The sequence below is a fragment of the Acomys minous genome (genome assembly GCF_964271855.1).
Source record: "Acomys minous genome assembly, chromosome: 19".
Taxonomy (NCBI): domain Eukaryota; kingdom Metazoa; phylum Chordata; class Mammalia; order Rodentia; family Muridae; genus Acomys; species Acomys minous.
The window spans coordinates 50,138,350-50,160,037 of NC_140499.1; the positions used below are offsets into that span (position 1 = coordinate 50,138,350).

General features: G+C 39.8%; 1 protein-coding gene across 2 annotated transcripts in view; it reads left to right on the forward strand.

Moving 5' to 3' along the window:
• Positions 1-21,688, forward strand: part of FSTL5 (follistatin like 5) — a 580,413-nt gene that overhangs the window by 438,604 nt on the left and 120,121 nt on the right. For both annotated transcript variants that reach the window (XM_084768539.1, XM_084768540.1), the window contains exon 9: positions 21,080-21,241. In XM_084768539.1, the coding sequence (XP_084624665.1) occupies positions 21,080-21,241 (162 nt within the window). The remainder of the gene's footprint in view (positions 1-21,079; positions 21,242-21,688) is intronic.

Genomic DNA, 21,688 nt, shown 5'->3' on the forward strand with positions numbered 1-21,688 from the left:
CATAATGAGGAATGACTCGTAGTTTCATTTTTATTCAGATTATTTTAACATATCTGTAGTATTTTTGAACAGAGTAATTATTTTAAACATTCTACTATGACTTCTTTGTATGTTTAATTTTCTTCAAGGCTGCAAAATACAAGTAGCCAAAACACTAAGATTGTAACATTCATATAATTCCTGATTGTTTTATGGTTCTTCTAGCTGTACGTAGTTTTGTGTGTGTGTGTGTGTGTGTGTGTGTGTGTGTGTGTGTGTGTGTGTGTAATTATATAAATGTATATGTAAAAGTATTTTAAAAATCTGGAAACTAAATAATTTTAGCTTAATAATTTGTAGTGGACTAGAAAACTTGTAAATTATGTTGGATCTTTCAAATTGATTTAAAGTAATTTTCCAAATCATGAATTTAACATTTTCAAATTTACTATGCTCATATATGGCAAGAACAATATGTGTTCTGGTCATATTGTTGGAGAGATATCAAGAATTTTAGGAGAGTAAAGGATTTTTAAATATAATATTGTATTAATGGTTAATTTCACACAATTATTCTGATCATATTCCCCTTCCACTACTTCCACTAATTCCTTCAAGATCTACACTCAACCTTTTCGATTCCTTCAACTCCATGCCTTTTGTTCAATGGCTAACCTGTTCTAGTGTGTCTTACGCCTGTAATCATGGATGATGGGGCCGTCCACTGAACATGATTGAACTACCAGGGGCCACATCCTTAAAGAAAGCTGATATTTGCTTTCTCAGAAGCTATCATTAGGATCATGCACTCCTTCCATCTCTGTGCTAAAATGTTCTCTGTGCTTTTTTTAAAATTAAACTTTTTTCATTTTTTGCATATACATTTATATTATTACACATATATATATAATAAACTACCTATAGCATGATGAACCACGATACAATCAGGAATTACATAAATGTTACATTCTTAATGTTTTGGCAATTTGTATTTGACAGCCTTGAAGAAAACATCTTTCCTATCTTGGTGCATCTAAAATTCTGAATGTAAATCAATCTCCATCACATCTTGTCATTATCAACTTAAAGCATGTATCTAGACCTAAAAATATCTTAACCCCTAAACAACTAAGCTTCATTGTAAAACTAAGCTACCTAGTCTTCAACTCCATCAGAGACTTAGTAGGAATAAACTTGATTACCTGAGTATGCTGGGAGTGCAGGTTAGTAGCTTTCCAAATGAGAAGATGACAGAGATGGTTTCTACCTGAATAGTCACCCAACACATTCTATTATGTTGGAGCATCTTCTTCAGCATTCTGGCCCGATACATCTGACAGACATATTTGTGAGGCAAGAACTGTTGAGGACGTGTTTACCCTGTCTAGGCAGAGTTTGGCCTTTGACTCTGCCTGCATCCAAGCTTGCCCTTTCTTAGGCAAGTCTGGTGCATGAGCTGCTGTGAGTTCATGAATCCTGTGGTCTTATATCTAGAAGACTGTTTTGCTCTGGTCTTCTAAGAGCACTGGATTTTACAATTTTTTCTACCCTTTCCATGGTGGCTCCAGAGCTTTGGGGAGGTAGTGTGAGATGTCCCATGTGGCTAAGCAACCTCTTGATGCTTTTTTCTATGCACATTGACCATTTGAAAGGTTCTGCACTAACTGCCAATGTACTGCACTAAGAAGTTTCTCTGCAAAGATCGGAAGGGTAGAATGATCTACAAGCCCAGAGATAACTATCTAGAAAGCAGTTTGATGTTAATCTGTCCATTTAGTAGTAAGTAAGGACTAGGGTGTTTGAGCTTTACAACCGGGGGTTCTGAGCCATATTAATAGCAGCAAGCAAATCCAATCAGAAAGTAGGTGATTGCCCCATATCGTTCATGCTACTATTGTACGACTGTACTTCCTGGTATGTATGGACAAGTTTGTCTAACCATTCACCTTTAGAAAGACAACGAGGCTGGTTCAAGTTGAATTCTAGTACAGATAAACGTTAATACATCAATGATCAGATTTTGTGTGAACATGAAGTACATTTTCTGAGATAAATGCTTAAGCTTGACTGGTGAATAACACACTAGCTTTTTGTTTTACTTTCTATTTTGTTTTAATACGAAACAAAGAATAGTGTTAACATTTTGTATTCACACTAGCAATGTGTGAGTTATTAGGTTGATTCACAATCTTGACAGCATTTAGCCTGGCCACTATTTTTAGACATTCCAATACATTGTGGCAATATCTTAGTGACATTAAATTCTGCATTTAATGACTGGTGACTAACACCAGGTATTACCATAAAATTAGTTACAATTGTATATCTTTTTGAGCAAACGGGCTTCATGTTATTAGGCAATCTTCTAGTAGAATTACATATTTTAACATTGTTGATTTGTTTATTTTAGCTGTGGAATTTTCAAAGCTCACATTCTAGATGAGCATGTGTATATGTGTTTTATATATTGATAGACTCAAACATTAAAGCATAATATATGTTATAATTAGTTATTGCAAAAGCTGAAGTGGAGAGAGGAAATTAACAAAGCACAAGAAATGCCTAAAATAAAAAACTTAGAGAGAAAAACAGTGTTTATGATTCTAAACATCACTGACAAAACTACTCTATAAATATGATTCATATTTTAAGAATGTTATGAGTTAATTGTGATTATTATGGTGACTTTATGATTGAAGAAACTGGGATGTGGAATGCTTAGTATTATCACTTCCCATGTTGAACGGTACTTTTGATTGGAGATCCCAGATTGTAGTTGACAATAAGTCCAGGGGCCTTTGGTATAGAAGAAGCAGGATACATATTGGTCTTTACCCTGTGTCCTCATTAATATAAAAGTAACAGGATTTTTTTTGGCCCTCTCATATGAGTATTTGGTGGTGGTGGTGATAGTGGTAGTGTGTGTGTGTGTGTGTATGTGTGTGTGTGTGTGTGTGTGTGTGTGTGTGTGTGTGTGTGTGTGCATGCACATTGGTTTGTGGTACAACAGATGAGCCCTGGTTGCACGTGCTTTTAGTCCAGCACTATAAGCTTGACCTACATCCCCAGTGCCTGCAGAGTTTTGTAATACATAAAGAATTAAAATACAACTCTATGAAGCAGTGAAAGAATGTGGAAAATATGCATTAATGTTTTAAAGGCCACACAATAACATTTAATCCCTGGATTAAACAGTACCCATGACATTCATGATACTCCATGAGGACATGGATGACTATCCAGGGAAGACCCATGCTGATTGTGCATTGTACTGTCCCAGACCGAACCAGAAAAAGAAAAGGAGAAAGGTAGCCAGGGGCTAGTTTTGAATAAACTACCACATGCTCTTATCACTGTGGTTTTCCCTCTACAAGAAACTGCAGGATTGATAAAACTGAGCACATGGCTTTCCCTCAACAGCACACTGCAAAACGGTTAAACATGAATACAAATAAGCCTTCTTCCATTAAGTTGCTGTCAGGTGTGTACCACAGAGCCAAGGAAAGTGAGTTATACACTTAGTAAGAGCACAAGCTGTAGAAAAGGATGAGTAAAATGTTCCATAATTATATACATCTTGACATGCCTTTTAATATAATATTGAAAGATTAACTTATTTCTTAATTAATTAATTAAATTTTTTACAGTAGACTTGTTTTAGTTTCTATTGATGTGATAATGCACTGACCAAAAACAACTCAAGAAAGAAAGAGTTTATTTTATCTCCTACTTGCAGGTACTAGTCACTCACTGAGGAGAGTCGCCTTAGATAGGAACTGAACTCTGGAGATTGGATGTGAATGTGTCTGCAACTTTAAGAATGATCAGATCAAATCTAAATTAATTAAAATGAGATTAAACTATTGCCATCAAAATAGCTTAGAAAGTGAGTGATTTCTCAACATAGCATACTATAGGAAAACCTAACAGACAAATTTCACAAAAGATTACAGATATATATATATATATATATATACCGATCTTAATTTTATACTTTCCCTTCAACATTTGTTACAGTCTTTCGTTCATGGAGACTGCAATAATGTGATCAGAGAGCTCTGTAATATTGACAAGAGGCAATGTGAATCTCATGAATATAGAAAGACTGCTTTGGGACAATGTTAAAGAGAAATTGATGGCTTTAATAATGTCAGAGACAAAAGGCATTGGACAGGCTCGGTAGCATTTAAAATATTTATTAAACTCAGTCAGTAATTTTTCATAGGAAAGTTGCTTTAATGACAAAGAAAGTCATAATACAAACAGAACAATCCAGATGCCGCTGTGAATCAGCACTAGTTCAGACACATTTATATTCCTGCCCTCAAGCTTTCTCAGAATCCTTCCTAACAGTCGCAGCTGTTTGAATAATTTGTGAGAGCTCCGTGATAGGATTCTTCAAAAGGGGGCAAGATAATGGCATCAAACAGATGAAAAGTAATCAGTGACCTGACTGTGGACCTTCAGTGGGAATGAAGTCATCACTTTGGTCTAGATCTCTGACTCTAGTTAAAAATCTAGCTCCCATAGCAGCCAGGCTCTGCAGTTTCCACACTGTCTATCAAAGGCCAGCAAATTCTGAGAAAAAATATTAGTCTGGATATATGGAGGCTGAAGCACCTTTAATGCTTACAGAGATAGTGTTTTCTCATTTTGGTATTTTCTAATGTCAGCTTAGAAAAGTTATTAGGATAATGTTGTTCTATTAGATGCTTTCTGTCTAAGAGGAAAAGTCCTGTCTATCTGGATACAGTGAGTGCAATGAGCGCTTGAAAGCATATCCATCTGCTTGACAACTTTATGCCCATGTCTTTAAATACAGTATAAATTTCAGTTAATAATCCTTAAGGTACTTTCATATTAATAGCAAAATTTCCAGAAGACCCAAGTAAATAAAATTATAAACATTATACCTTATTTTATCTATATTTTAAGTTCTACTTACTCCGTAGGAGTCCCATCTATAGATTAAAATTTCAATGGCCCAATACTCTTGGACAAGCTGTTTTCCCACATCCGGTATCTTTTTATTTGCATTTCCTATATGTGAACTGTTAGACAACCCTTGATTATCTTTCTCCAGTTTATTTATATATTATATTTATTTTAATCAAATGATAAAATATTATTGAATTTCCTTGATAATTTGCACTGTAACTCACTTCAAAATTCTATACATGCATTCATTTATATGACGATTATCCCTTAATGAAAAATTTAATAAATCATTATATTGTCATTTTGTCTCACGTAGTAAGGAAAAATCTAGCTTAGAGTTTTAATACAAACAAATTGAGTTTTTGTAGAACTATAAAAAGAACTATATTTTATGGTCAGGACAAGATTTTAAACATTTGGTCTAGAAACATTATATTGTTTTTTCTTGTTGCATTGGCAATTGTAAACTCAGCATACTTCAACGTGTAGAAAAGAGAGGAAGTAAAATGTGGGTGGCACTGAAAACTTTGTCCAATTATTTCTTACCCAATTCTTAGGAACAAACAAATCCCCTATGTTTGGTTAACATTTTTGTAAGAGTAAAATTTCTACATTCATATAATTTGTGGCTCCTTAAAATTTAGAAAAATTCAGTTATGTTTCATGGACTACTTTGAAAGCATGTGACACAATTATCAAATAAGATTGGATACACACAAAATATTATTTTAGTCTTGTTTGTTTTCATTTGAATATTTTTCCATGTACGTGTGTATGTGTATTCTACATATGTATATTCATATGTCTGTATGGGTACATTTATGTGTAGAGATGTGCATAAATGTGTGTGTGTCTCTCTCTCTGTGTGTGTGTGTGTGTGTGAAGGCCTTAACTTGCTAGAAGGTGTCTCCATAAAGAATTCTGAAATTTATTGATTTATTGAAGCAGGTTCTTTTGTTGAACCTTTGACTCTTCAGTCTGGCAGTTTTACTTGCTCACTTTCCCTGAAAAATCCCTTCATTTCATCCACTGAGCATTCTTGTCAGCCCATAATTTGGCAATATTGTATTAAATAAGTCAAGTAGTTTAAATGATTTTTATTGATAATAATCTGCACTTTTTGTTTTTCTTTTATTCGTGTGAAATATCAAATACTGTCAGGAAACACTGAATTTAAATATGGTAACCTCTTAGTGTTTAGGAGCTGAGGAAAGAGGACTGTAGGTACTAAGGGCAATGCAGTCTTAACATTTGATACCTCCAAAAGAAAAATAAAAGTAAAAAAGGAAGGCAAAGAGAATATTCAGAAACTTACCTTTATGCATGCTATTCTAAATCTATTTGAAGACTTCCATGTCAATGTGGGCAAGTGGGTTGCTCAATCTAATATGAAAAGACTTGTTTAAGCTGGTTTCTATTGTTATGATGAAACACCAACACCAAAGCAAGTTGGGAAGGAAAGTATTTATATGGCTTACATTACCAGATGTAGTCTGTCATTGAAGGAAGGTAGGACAGGGGCTCATTCAGGGAGATGATGCAGAGGCCATGTGGGGGGGGGGAGCAGGGGGGGGATTCTGCTTATTGCTTTGCCTGCTTTCTTGCACGCTTGCATAGACTGCTTTCTTATAGAACTGACTACCAGACCAGAGATAGCATCACTCACAATGGCCTGGGCTCTCCCCCACTTAATCACTAATAAAGAAAATGACCTAAGGATTGATCATATGTAGGAATTTTCTCATTTGAGGTTCCCTTCTTTCATTTCACACTAACTTGTGTCAAATTAGCTTTAAACCAGCCAGGGAAAAATCATTTTTGTTTTTTGTTTTTGTTTTTTGAGACTGAGTTTTTCTGTTTATCTTTGGCTGGCCCGGACTCACTTTGTAGACCAGGTTAGCCTCGAACTTATAGAGATCTGTCTGTATCTTCCTCTCTAAGTGCTAGGATTACAGGCATGTGAAACACTTTTACATAGATAAATCCCTTCTCTATGGACTACAGTAAAGAAGGCAACTTCATAGTGACTTTCTTATTAATGTTTGAACTTTGCGTCCTGCCAATCCTCATCTATATATTATGACATGTTTATCAACAATGAATCATTTTTAAATGTGTAGCTTGTTGCTGAGGTTCAATATTTGCTATTCCAATCATTTCTTACCCTCTAGTTGTATTGTTGACCACTCATTACCAATAGAATAAGTGGGATGTGTATTATATCACGAATCTATTGTTTTCTCCCAACACAATTGATTATTAAACGTCAGTATAGCAATTTTAGTGTTCAGTATTCTGATTTCTCTCCAGTCAGAAGATTTAGTAAATCAGATGTCAATATAGAAAGAACCTGAACTTTTTTGAAAATCTTTTCTTTGCAGTAAGGATTAATACAACTATAGGCTGCTTACATATAATCTATATCTTTTATGTGAATAATGTAGAATCTATCTTTTTCTTTGACTTGATTGACGTTTACTCTTTAAAATTAATTCTCTAATATATTATGTTGTCTCTTATTTGTTATCATGAAAAAGTGCTGCAGGTTGTATTGATTCTTATTTTGGTCATCAATTCTATGGCAAGATACACTTTCTTTTATTAAATATTTATTAAAAGTTGTTTCCCCTTCTGGCTCTTTATATAAATCTTTACTAAAAGCTCTTTGCAGACTGCATGGCTCCTAGGAGATTAGAGGTAGGGCGTGAGTGCTTCAAAGGTTTTATTTTCCATGTTTGTGTGGATTTGCCATGTGTACTAGCATATCTTTTTAAAAAGCCATTTCTTTTAAACATAACCAAAACAAAACATTTACAGAGCTACTCAGTGGTAGATACAGGAGACAAATTTACATCTACATATGAGACCAGGGCCAAAAGCATATCGAGTTCCTCAAAAAGTACATCTGATTCATCGAAACAAAATATTTAAATTGCAATAGATCAGGGAAAACATAACTAGGCACCACATTTCCACCATGCGTATGTTATGCTTTTAAAATGTATATTAAAGCAGGAGATAGGATGCACCAGACTTCCTGCACTTGTGGCTTTGGATATTCATGAGGTTCCCATTTGTAAGAATGTTAACAGCAATACCAGCAAAGTCCTGCTGAAGAACTTTCTAAGGTCTGCCCCCATTCCTCTGTTTGTTTGGTTTTTTTCATTGATACCTTGGTTTTGATCCTTAGAGCAGCATAAGAAGAAGTGCAAATGTAGTCTGGACCTGATTACCTAAACTAGCATATGGTTTTCAGGTGACTTACAGTGTCAGTAGATATAGAAAGATGATATTTTCCTTATAATATCAGAGTTTTATAAGCAACAGATTACTAGAAAGAGTAGTCATAAAATTAAATTTGGTTTTTCCATATGAAGGTGAGAATTGATCTTTCCAGTTCTGTAAAATAGTGTGTTGGTATTTTGATAAGGATTGCATTTAATCTGTAGATTGCTCTTGGTGTAAGACCCCCAGCACGGTGGTCTTAACGTGGAGACCCCCACCAAGAACCAGCGAGACCAAGGTTTCGGTTGCAACACGCAAGAGGCTTTACTGTAGGGGGACGGGTACCCGGGCGTCTCAGTCTCTGGAGAGGCTGGCGTGCCGAGCGAGTCTTTTTGGGGACCTTTTATAGGGATTTTAGCGGGAAGCGCAGTTACAGAAGCGAGAAGCATAGTTACAGGGCTCTGATTGGTAAATTTAAATGAGGCGAGGTTATGGTCCGGTCCTCAGATGGGAACAGGGGAGTTTACCCGTTCCCTGGGCCAGATGGCCAACCATAAATATCTTGTTTGACAAGGACAAACTGTTTCTGTTATCTCAGCACGCTTTTATCTTTCTCCTCTGGGCCCCAGGCCTTATCTTATCCCGGGAACCTATTATTCTAGTCTTGCCTTGCAAGATAGTGTTACTGCTGCTATGCTTGCTATGGCGGGTGCACAGGGGAGGGGGTCTTACATTCCCCCCTCTTGTTGTAAATTGAATGAAATCTTTCATTCAATGACCTCTGGTTTTACCTGTTGGAGCTGTTGGTATTGTTGGGTTAGAACCAAGGCCTGTACAACCGATAGGCGGTCTCGGATGAATTGCATCAGTCTGTTAAGGAAGGATGCAGGGCCCAAAAAGTAGGAGCAGGATAATAATTAATAAAGGGCCCGTTATGGTAGATATTAAAGTGGTGAACCAAGCAGCCTTATTAAACCAGTTTTTATACCAAGTTCGTCCTGATTTAAATTGCAACTGTCGCTGCTTGAGCCTTTGACTCGTTGAGGAATCGGAAGGGGTCACAGGCAAGGAACCTTGGGGAGTAATGAGATTAAAGGGGCTGATGGTTACTGGCATAGGCGGGAGAGGTGCTAGGACAAGGGGTCTGGCAGGTGGGCCTTGTTCTGGAAGGACTTTGTTGGTCCTACAGGCACTGGGGAAGGACTTGTTAGGGTCAACTTAATTTTAAAAATCAACCCAGGGTCTTTCCCCGCAGCATATAAGCGCAATTTCCAGTTTCCTCTAAGCCAGCTCTGATGGTCTCATTTTCCCATGTTAGTGAATCTCACGGCTATGGGGTTGCAGTATCTGTTTTTACAAGGCCCATTTGGGCTATTGTTGTGGGCACACCTATTCTCAGGGTATTTATAACTATCTCTTTCTCCCTGGTTTGGCCTGTCATAGCTGTTTCTTTTTACCGTGATCAGATCCCAGGTGGAAGTAGGGATCCAATGAGCCTTACCAGTAGTTTTACAACCCCATGCAGCACAATAGAAATCAGAGGTCCCCCCACACTTGTGTCGAAGCTTTTAACTGTGGCCCTGACCAGGGCAAACATAAAATTTTGAGGACCGGAGGTTGGCCCAGTAGAACTGTCCTGAGCACCCGAATGTGCTCCCTATCCCACCCGGGACGCACTGTTTTTCAGCCAGTGGTTTAGAGAGGTCTGTGTGGTCGGGGAGATCCCAGGTGAGCGATCCAGCCACCAACTTACAAATATCTGGCGTTAGATCCGGCCACCAAGTCCATGGGGGGGGGGGTGCACTGCAGTGATCGACCAGACAGTGTTCCCCTCTTTATTGATCACCTCCCAAGTCTGTTGCATCGGGGCATGAGGGTTGTTGTCCTGACTCAGGGTCGCGTCCGTGACGCAGACGCAGCTTAAGAGGATTATCTCTAATATCAAACTGATGAGGAACTGTAGGGTCTCCAACGGCGTAAGCGTCCTTTAGCTGTTCCCAAATCTCTCGCCTGATCATCTCGAGAGCCTTTAAACGGGCTAAAAGATGGGTGGAAGGCACAAAACTGTAATCAGGACGTGTCACACTCTCTAGGATTTCAAACAGAGGTGGTGGTGCACCAAACAGTATCTCAAAGGGTGTCAGTCCCAATGGTCCAGGCGTGTTCCGTACCCGGAACAAGGCAAGGGAGAGAAGGGCTGTCCAATCACCCCCGCCGGTCTCTAAGGTCAATTTTGTTAAGGTCTCCTTTATAGTTCTATTCGTCCTTTCTACCTGTCCTGAGCTCTGGGGTCTATAAGCACAATGTAATTTCCAATTTATCCCCAATTGTCTGGCCAGTCCCTGACTTACCTGGGCGACAAAGGCAGGCCCGTTGTCCGACCCAATTACCTTAGGTATCCCGAACCGGGGAAGGATTTCTTCAAGTATCTTCTTGGCCACTACATTTGCCATTTCCTTTTTCGTGGGAAATGCCTCGACCCACCCCGAGAAGGTGTCTATGAAAACTAGAAGGTATTTTTTACCATATCGGGCCGGTTTGACTTCAGTGAAATCAACCTCCCAATAAGTTCCAGGTCGATCTCCCCGCAAGCACTTTTTTGCACAGTGTCTGCTGGAACCGGCATTAGTGAGAGCGCAAGCCTTGCAGTTTTTTGTTTTTTTTTTTTACCAGATCCTCTGCTGTCTTTTGTAGTCTGGGGATGTGATAGGGAGACTTATTGACCAGTTCTGTCATCTTCTTGGGCCCTAGGTGGGTAAGGCGGTGTATACTAGCCAGGTATTCTAGCCCCTCTTTCTCTGTGAGGATTTTTTTTTCGGGAATCCCCTCAGCCTGTTGGGGCATAACCTTAGCTATTAGAATCATTGGTCCTTGTGCCGCCTCTTTGGCCATCTGGTCAGCCATTTGGTTCCCCCTTTTTATAGGACCAGTCCCTTTTTGATGTCCTTGGCAATGGATGATCGCCACCTTGCGGGGCAAATGAACAGCCTCTAATAAACTAAGAATTTTTTTTATTTTTATTTTTAATGTCTTTGCCAGCTGAAGTCAGCAGCCCACGTTGTTTATAAATCGCTCCGTGGACATGAGCTGTTGTGAAAGTATACCGGCTATCAGTGTAGATATTGATAGCCTTTTTCTCTGCCAGTCTTAGTGCTTGGGTCAAAGCAATAAGTTCAGCTTTTTGGGCCGACGTTCCTTCTGGTAAACTGCTGGCCCAGATGACAGACTTCCCGTCCATTACCGCTGCCCCAGCCCTCCGCTTACCTGCTACCACAAAGTTACTTCTGTCGGTGAACCAAGTTTTTACCCCAGGCCACGGCTGGTCAGTGAGGTCTGATCAAGTCCCTGTTTCTTCAGCCAGTATCTCTTTACAATGATGAACTGGGGTCTCGCCAGCTTCGGGTAGCAAGGTGGCAGGGTTAAGGATGGCGGGCAGAGCGAAGGTCACCCGCTCTGTCAGCAACAAGCTCTGGTAGTGGGTCATCCGGGCGTTGGTCATCCAACAGTCTGGTGGTTGTCTGATAATGCTCGAGGGCGTGGGAGGCCACCACCATCACATTTTGGCCCATGGTTAACTTATCGGCATCTTTTACCAATACAGCAGTTGCTGCTATCGCCCGCAAACAAGAGGGCCACCCACTGGCCACAGGATCCAGTTTTTTTTTTTTTTTGACAGATAGGCCACTGGGCGCTTCCAGGGTCCTAGAGTTTGGGTGAGGACCCCCCTGGCAACCCCCTTCCGCTCATCGATGTATAGAGTAAAAGGCTTGTTCAGATCAGGCAGTGCTAGGGCAGGGGCTTCTAGCAGTGCCTTTTTAAGGTTCTCAAAAGCCAATTGGTGTTCCTTAGTCCAAGTGAACTCCCCCCCCCTTTTTTTTTTGGTTAGAGGGTATAATGGGGCCGCCAGAGTGGCGAACCTGGGAATCCAAAGCCTGCAGAATCCCGCGGTCCCTAGGAATTCTCTTACCTGGCGAGGAGTGGTTGGGGTCGGGATCTGAGTCACTGTTCGTTTCCTGGCTTCTGTGAGCCACCGTTGTCCATCTTTTAGGGTGTATCCCAGATATGTCACTTCAGTCCGGCACAGTTGTGCCTTTTTGGCAGAAGCCCGATACCCCAACTCACCTAACTCAGCCAGGATTTTCTGAGTCCCAAGCTCGCATTCTTCACGGGTCTCTGCAGCCAATAGGAGGTCATCTTCATACTGTAGAAGAGTCACCTGGGGATTATTAGCGTGGAAAGGGGCAAGGTCCCGATGTAGGGCTTTATCAAATAGGGTGGGGGAGTTTTTAAACCCTTGGGGCAATCTCATCCACGTAAGCTGTCCAGTTTTTCTGTTTTCAGGGTCTTGTCACTCAAAGGCAAGCAGGGATTGGCTGTTAGGGTGCAATCTCAGACAGAAGAAGGCATCTTTGAGATCAGGTGGCAGTGTTCAATCTTCTCTGGGTCTCCTTGGCCCCTGCCTTCTGTTGTCACCCAGGTTCCCTGTCTGCCTAGGCCTGCCTGTTCCCTGACGCCTTTTTTTTCCTACCACTGTGGCCAGTACTCTCGTCAGATTCTTTTCCTGCCTTTTTTTCTTCATCCTCAGCTCTCTCTTTCTTTCCTCTTTCCTCATCCTCAGCTCTCTCTCCTTCTTTTTTTTTTCCTGTTTCACTTCCTCTGTCTCCTTTTTACGATAAACTTTCTCAGCTTCCTTCACCACATCCCTGATGGTATAATCGTGCAATCCCTCAATGCGCTAATGCACTGTAGTTTCTTCCTAATATCAGGTACTGACTGTCCAATGAAAGCCATGATTACAGAGGCTCGCTGTCCCTCTGACGTAGGGTCAAAAGGGGTATATCTCCAGTAAGCCTCCATGAGCCTCTCTAGAAACACCGAGGGGGGCTTGGTCGTTCCCTGCATGACTTCTCTTACTTCGCCAAATTGGTGGGCCTCCTCGCGGACCCTCTGAGACCTGCCACCAGAGCCCGGCGGTAAATGGACAGCTGTTTCCTACCTTCTGCCGTGTTGTAGTCCCACTGAGGACGGGTCAGGAGGAATCCTTCATCTATTTCGGCCAGGGTCTGGACAGGGTGTCCAGCGTCATCTCGGATATTCTTTCGAGCCTCGAGGAGAATTCTTTCTCTCTCCTCGGTGGTGAATAAAACCTGCAGAAGCTGCTGACAGTCATCCCACGTGGGTTGGTGGGAGAACATCAGGGACTCTATCAGACCTGTAAGTCCCGTAGGGTTCTCTGAAAAAGGTGGGTGGTTAGTTTTTCAATTATAGAGATCAGAGGAAGAAAAAGGCCAATACTGTAGGAGTTGTAACGCATTTTTTTGCCTGTCGGGGCCGGCCCGACAGCACTAAGGGGCAGAGCCACGGTGGAATCAGGCCCCTCAGGGGTGGCTCCAAGGCAGCTCCCAGTGCCCGCCGAGGGTCCATCACCCATTGCCCCGGAAGCCGCGGGCAGGGCTGAGGTTGGGGCTGCCGGCTGGGGAACTCGGGGATATGGTGGGAGCAGGGGCATGGGCCATTCGGCGGAACAGAAAGTCTCCCATTTGCCCTTGTGGACTTCTACTGACAGATTGTGTGCAATGACACGGACCTCCTTGAAATGCTGTAAGGTAAGGGTTAATGGAGTGGCAAGAGTCTGACCCATGGTACCAAAAACATAAAACGAAAGACAACAGAGGACAGCCAGACACAAAAGACCAAAAACAGCCTGCGCGGGACGCTTGCGCCAAAACGAAAACAAAGCAGAGGTTGGAGACACAGGGGGTCCGGATTCCCCGTCTCCCAGATGAGGCGAATAGCCTCTCAGATGGGCCGGAGCCCCAAATTCGGATGGGACGGAGAGTCCCTACGGAATGCCGCCGGGACGTCTCCCGGGGGTACAAGGAAGAAGTCCGAGTTCGTCAACTCCTTCTTGTCCTTGCCAGATTCAGAGAGTCTACGCAGACACCGAGACACGTAACGATTAACAGAGAGATGAAAGAGAGACAAAATGACAACAACGACTAAGCCGGCCGGCACAAAGGCTTACCTCCCGAATTTGGGTCGGTGGTCCCTGGGCGGGGGTCCCGATCTCGGTGGGACCTCCAAATGTAAGACCCCCAGCACGGTGGTCTTAACGTGGAGACCCCCACCAAGAACCAGCGAGACCAAGGTTTCGGTTGCAACACGCAAGAGGCTTTATTGTAGGGGGACGGGTACCCGGGCGTCTCAGTCTCTGGAGAGGCTGGCGTGCCGAGCGAGTCTTTTTGGGGACCTTTTATAGGGATTTTAGCGGGAAGCGCAGTTACAGAAGCGAGAAACATAGTTACAGGGCTCTGATTGGTAAATTTAAATGAGGCGAGGTTATGGTCCGGTCATCAGATGGGAACAGGGGAGTTTACCCGTTCCCTGGGCCAGATGGCCAACCATAAATATCTTGTTTGACAAGGACAAACTGTTTCTGTTATCTCAGCACGCTTTTATCTTTCTCCTCTGGGCCCCAGGCCTTATCTTATCCCGGGAACCTATTATTCTAGTCTTGCCTTGCAAGATAGCGTTACTGCTGCTATGCTTGCTATGGCAGGTGCACAGGGGAGGGGGTCTTACATTGGTAGGATGGCCATTTTTACTATGTTGATTTTCCCAATCCATGAGCATGGGACTCTTCTTCAATTTTTTTCTGCAGAGACTTGAAATTTTTTTCATAAAGGTCCTTCACTTGCTTGGTTAGATTTACACAAATATTTTACAGAATATGGCATTAAAAGTTGTTTTTATAATCCTAAATTTCTTTGACAACAAGACAAGTTAACTCCTGACAACACCCAGCTGACCTCAAAGAAGATGATGAGCATCAAAGAGTCTCATTATGGAGATGGCTTCAAATGTGGCAAACCAGCCATTGGGAAAAATGTTCTCATTCCTGCCACAAACACAATTCTGCCTAAAAATGTGCAGCTTAGGTGTAGGCATAGTTGACAGCCACACTCTCCCAAAACAGGGTAAGCAAGTCCTCAAATGTTCCTGCCTTACAAATAAGTCTGGCAGAGATATTGGGCCAGAAAGCCGAAGATGAGGCTCCAACTTTATAGAGAGTGTTGGGTGACTGTTCAGGCACTAAACCATCTTAGTCAATTTGTACATTCTGGAAGCTGCTAACTCACACTGCTGGTTAAGTTTTATTCCTTCTCAAGTTTCTGAGGGGCATTGAAGGCCTGATAGCATAGTTTTACAATCAAGTTTAGTTGGTTAGGGGATAAGATCATTTTAGATCAAGATAAAGAAGTTATTAGAATTGAGACAGGATAGATATTGAATTTCATTCAGAAATTAGGACCCATCATGATGGGACAGAAGTTTACAAACACAAATAACCAAACCGCTATGAATGTAATATTTTATAGAACTCATGCTTGTCACATGTTTCTCCCTGCTGTATGTAGTTTGTTTTATATATGTGTAATAAAATAAATGTATTTTTTTAAAAAAATAAAAGAAAAGAAAGGAAATCCTGAAATCCTGAGACCCACTACTTCAATCATTAAAAAAAAATTGGGCAAAATTTAAATATTAAAGTGAATCTTATATTTGTTGTATCTTTTAAATTTTAATTTAAAAAAAAATTTATTCACTTTACATCTTGACTGTTGCTCCCTCCCTTGTCTCCTCCAGGTCCCACTGTCCCTTCCCCTTATGGTCTTCCTATAGTCCTCAGAGAGGGAGACAGCTAATCAAGTCTCATAAGGACTGACTGAACCGTCTTCCTCTGTGGCCTAGTAAGGCACCCCTCCAGGAGGAAGCGATCAAAGAGCAACCAATAGAGTCCATGGTAGAGATAGCCCCTGCTCCCATACTAAGGGACCCCTATGGAGACTGAGTGGCCTATTTAGACATGGTTTTTGTTTGGTGCATTAGTCTCTGTAGGCCCTCTTGGGTCCAGGTTTGTTGGCTCTGTTTTTCTTCTTGTGAAGCTTCTGTCCTCTCTGTGTCCTTCTATCTCCCAACTCTTCCATAAGAGTCTTTGAACTCTGCCCAAATTTTGGCTGTGAGACTCGGCATCTGCTTTGATCCCATGCTGGGTGGAGTCTTTCAGAACCACCTCTATAGTTGGCTCCAGTCCTGTTCCATCTCCCCAACCTCTGCTCCCAGTGCCTGTTCTATTTGCCCTTCTTGGTAAGAATTAATCATCTTCCCTTGGGTCCTCCTTGTTAGTTAGCTTCCTTAGGTCTATGGATTATAGTATGGTTATCCTGTATTATATGGTTAATATCTGTTTCTAAGTGAGTTTATACCATGTGTGTCCTTCTGGATGTGGGTTACCTCACTCAGCATGATCTTTTCCAGCTCCATCCATATGCTTGCAAATTTCATGATGTTCTTGTTTTTGATAGCTGAATACTATTCCACTGTGTAGATGTGGAATAGTTTCTTTATCCATTCCTCCATTGAGGGACATGTAGGTTGTTTCCAGATTCTGAATTCTATGAATAAAGCTACTATGAACATAGTTGACCAAATGTCCTTGTTGTATGATGGAGCATCTTTTGGTTGTATGCCCCAACTGGTATACCTGGGCCTTGAGGTAGCACAATGCCCAATTTTCAGAAAAAGCACCAGATTGATTTCCAAAGGAGTTGTAAAGTTTGCACTCCCACCATCAATAGAGAAGTGTTTCTCTTTCTCTACATCCTTGCCTGCATATGCTGTCACTTTGATTTTTTTGATCTTGGCCATTCTGATGGATATAAGACAGAATTTCAGAGTCATGTTGATTTGCATTTCTCCAATGACTAAGGATGTTGAGAATTCTTATTTTTTTCATTTATTATTATGTTGCTTTTTAACATATACATTTATATTATTACACGAAAACAAAATAAACTACATACAGCAGGAAGAACCATGAGACACTCAGGAATTATATAAATGTTATATTCATAGTGATTTGGCTATTTGTATTTGTCAAACTTGAAGTTAATATATTTCCTATCTTGTTGGGTCTAAATTTCTCAATGAAAATCAATATCTATCATATCTCATCTCTATTAATTTAAAACATCTACCTTGATCTAAGCACATCTTAACCCCTATCCAACTAAGCTTAGCTGTAAGACTAAACTATCTGGTCTTCAACCCCATCAGAGACTTAAGAATTTCTTTACCTGCTTCTCGGTCATTCTATATTCTGTTGAGAATTATCTGTTTAGCTGTGTATCCCATTTTTAATTGGATATTTAGGTTGTTGGTGTTTAACTTCTTGATTCTTTATATATTTTGGATATTAGCCCTCTGCAAGATGTAGGGTTGGTGAAGATCATGTAGGCTGTCAGGTTTTGTTTTTTGTTTCTGTTAACAATGTTCTTTGTTTTACAGAAGATTTTCAATTTCATGAAGTCCCATTTATTAGTTGTTGACTTGGAGCCTGAGCTGAAGGTGTTCTGTTCAGGAAGTTGTCTCCTGTGCCAATGAGTTTAAGGCTCTTCTCCACTTTCTCTTCTAATAGATTTAGTGTTACTGAGTTTATGTTAAAGTCCTCGATACACTTGGACTTGAGTTTTGTGCCAGGTAATAAATATGGATCAATTTGCATTGTCTTATATGTAGGCATCTCGTTACAACAGCACCATTTGCTGAAGATGCTATCTTTTTTCCATTGTATAGCTCTGGCTTCTTTGTCAAAAATCAAATGTCTGTAGGTGTGTGGGTTTATTTCTGGGCCTTTGATTCAATACCATTGATCCACCAGTCTCTTTCTATGCCAGTATCATGCCTTTATTATTATTATTATTACTGTTGCTCTAGTAGAGCTTGAGATCAGCAGCAGAGATAGCTCCACAAGATCTTATACTGTACAGGATTGCTTTAGCTCTTCTGGATTTTTGTTTTTCCATATGAAGTTGAAATTTTCTCTTTCAAAGTCTGTAAAGAATTGTGTCAGTATTTTGATGAGAATCACATTGAATCTGTAGATTCTTTTGGTAAGATGGCCAATGATAATCCTACTGATCCATGAGCCTGGAAGATCTTTCCGTCTTCTGATATTTTCTTCATATCTTAGAAATTTTGATATTAAAACAAACACATTTGATTGACTACAAAGAGTATCAGGTATATTAATTATTCTTTGTTGATGTGATAAAATACTATTATTATTGTTTGCTTTGTTTTGTTTTTGTTTGTCTTTTTAATTTTCTGTATTTTTACTTATATAAGAGGGAGAGTCCATAATTGCAGGGAAAGCATAATGACAAAGGAAAGGAGCAGGAAGTTCAGAGTTTATATCTTCAATCTCAAACACAACACAGGGAGACAGATATGAAAGTTCACTTAGTAAAAAGCCTCCCAAATTTCCTCGTGATTATATACTTCCACCATTAGTGTTGCAGATAGCAAAGATTCCATGACATCCTAAGCCATGTCAACAACTAGGAGTAAGTGTCAAAATACATAAGCCTCTGGGGATATTTCTCTAACATTGTTTTTTTTTTTGAGAACATAATTTAATTATATTTCTCACTTCCCTTTCCTCCATCTAACTCCTTTGTTATAACCCTCACTGCTTTCTTACAAATTCATCTATTATTTGTACACTGATTGGTATTGCATATGTATGTGCATACATGTACATATGCATCATATACACATACATATAACCTACCTATTCCACATAATGTCATTTGTATGATATTTGACATTTTTCACTACAAATACCACATTCTACCCCTGGGCCCCAACTTCCGCATGCTCATAATGTTAATAAAATTGTATTTATTCCAAAAGTTCCTATGGTCTTTAATAGTCTCAACCTTGCTCAAACTTCCAATGTCCAAATACTCCTTTGAGATTCAAAGCTATAGTGAGTACCTATAAAATCAAACAGCAAATTACATACATCTAACAATGACATTGAATATACATTCCTATTCTAATAAACAGGTGTGGGGAAAATGTGAGGAAATACTGGATGGAACAAAGCAAGACCAAAACTCAGTAAGGCAAATACCACATTATGTACCACATTATGTAGCACCTTGGCTACTGTCTAGGGGTTTAACAGCTTGGTTTCCCTCATCTCTATAGATTAGGTATTTGCAGCACATATCTTTCTATAAGATGGTTCCATTCCTTTTATGCAGCTCACCATGGCAGATTTCTCACTGCTCTGGCATCCAACATACTTGAGTCTCTACTGTAAATCAGAAGTCATATTCACAGCTTCACACAATAATTTATCACAGTTTTATCATAGCAACTCCCCTGCTACAGTGTACACAAATGTGCCTGGCTCAGATGGTCTCTGAAAGTTTGAACGAAGAAATGGCTTGTCCTCTCATTCTTATGCTCCAAACCCAGTACCATATGATAGACATTACCATATTCAGCTTCCAGCTTGGTGTAGAGACTTGTCCTCTTAGACCGCATCAGCAACAACTTCTGAACATTGAATTGATGGTTTCCTAGGAGCAAGAAACATCTTAGTCTTTCTCCTTTCATAAGTTTGGATTTTGACTGTGTGGATCCTACTCTGAAGTCACCCTTTTCCATTGTTCCAATAGAGAGTAGGAGGCCTCTCCTTAATGATACTAATCTTCCTGACAATTAAAGTTCTTTTGGCTCTACTTTGAAGGGTTCTGTAATTCTTTTTATTCTACAAACTCTAGATTTTGTACTTATTCCTTTCAATTGTAGATATTCAGAAGACTTACCAGTAATAATGATCCTAGAAACTCAAAAATAAAAACAAACAAAAATAAAAATAAGTTTCTTCCATTAGTCCATTACTAAAATTAAATCTCATGCCAATTCATAGGGAGCAAGCTCCTTCCAGCCATATTTCTTTTAAAATATTATGAGAACTGCCTCCAATCCAGGTGTTATGTGTGTCCTTGTTTCTGTCTGAAGCACTTAAGCTTTGCCTCCAAAGAAGCATTAGTCTTAGCAATATTGTCTTCCATGCTCCAACCTGAATGGCCTTTTCAACTTTACTTATTACAATATTCAACTGATTTTCTAGTTTAAATTTCCAAAATCTTTTACATTCCTCCAAAAATCAATATGCCCCAGGTTTCTCCCAGCAACAGCTCACCCTATGTTGTTATCAACTTCTCCATTAGTTACTTGTCATTGATCTGGTGAAATTCCATGGCCAAGAGCAATGTTTGGAGACAGTGTAATTTTGTTAATGGTAGTATAAGATGAATCTGTAATGGCAGCAGGTGGAAGGAGCAGGAACGTGCAAGATCACATTTTCAGCCACACACACGAAGCAGAGAGAAAGCTGAAAGTGGAGACAAGGATATAACCCCACAAAGTCTGCCTCTATACTTCCTTAAGGAATTACGTGTCTCTTAAAGTCTCCATAAACTCTTCCAAAGGAGTCACAAATAGTACAACAGATGTAAAAAGACACCAACTTTTGGGACATTTCCAAGTATTGGCATATACTTTTATAGCTATTGTTAAAACATGGACATAGCTTAGACTTGTTCTTAACTTGCTCTTATCTTAACCCATTTATATTAATCTCCTTCTGCCATGTGGCTACTTACCTCTCAGTGTTAGTCCCTGTATTTATTTCTTCCTCTATGTTGGAGTGGCGACTCTCTCCTCACTTGATTTTTTCCCCAGAGTTCCTATCTTCTAGAAGACCTGCCTCCCTCTTCTGCCTTTGCTATTGGCTGTTCAACTCTTTATTAAACCAATCAGTGTTATAAAGAGTGTTTACAAAATATGATGTAGTCAAAGAATAACAGTATCAACATGTACTCAGTTCCCTGCTCATGTAGAAATCAGCATTTGAATATACAAGACAACCTTCGCTCAGTGTACAAAAATATCACCCTAACAATAAGAGCTAATGAAAATGTATAATGTATAAGGGGTCATCTTATAATTTGTGTTTCTTTCTCAAAATCAAATGGTAATTCTGATAACTTACCCTTTTTTTTTCTCTTCCATTTAGTTCCTCCAGTCATCCGGGTATATCCAGAGAGTCAGGCCAGAGAACCTGGAGTTACTGCAAGTCTTAGGTGCCATGCAGAGGGCATACCAGACCCTCAGCTTGGCTGGCTGAAGAATGGAATTGACATAACACCAAAGCTCTCCAAACAGCTCACACTTCAAGGTGCCTGTTTCTTACATTATTTTCATTAAATGGATGTGAAAATCTTTCTTAGTAATTTTAGAAAAAAAATACAATACACAGCAACTGTGAGACAATGAGTTATTACGTCCACTGTTGGGAGTATTAAAACATGGCTGCATGTTTTATATATATATAACTGATAAAATTCTCTAATATGTTTATTGTTGTAAATAATAATCTTGTCATAGAGATTAATATAGGATGCCATTATTTTGGTGATAAGTAACCTATTTAAATATATACCTCTTTTGATTAATTGTTCTGCATTTGTTTATTTCTTCCCTGTGACACTGTGTTTATCATCCTCTTCAGACTGAAGTATCATTTCCTGCATTCTCTGTAGAACTAGAGCTGACTTAGTGGTTAAAAATACCTTTAATCTGTTTTTTTTTTTTATCATGAAAAGGTTTTGTTATTGTTTTGTTT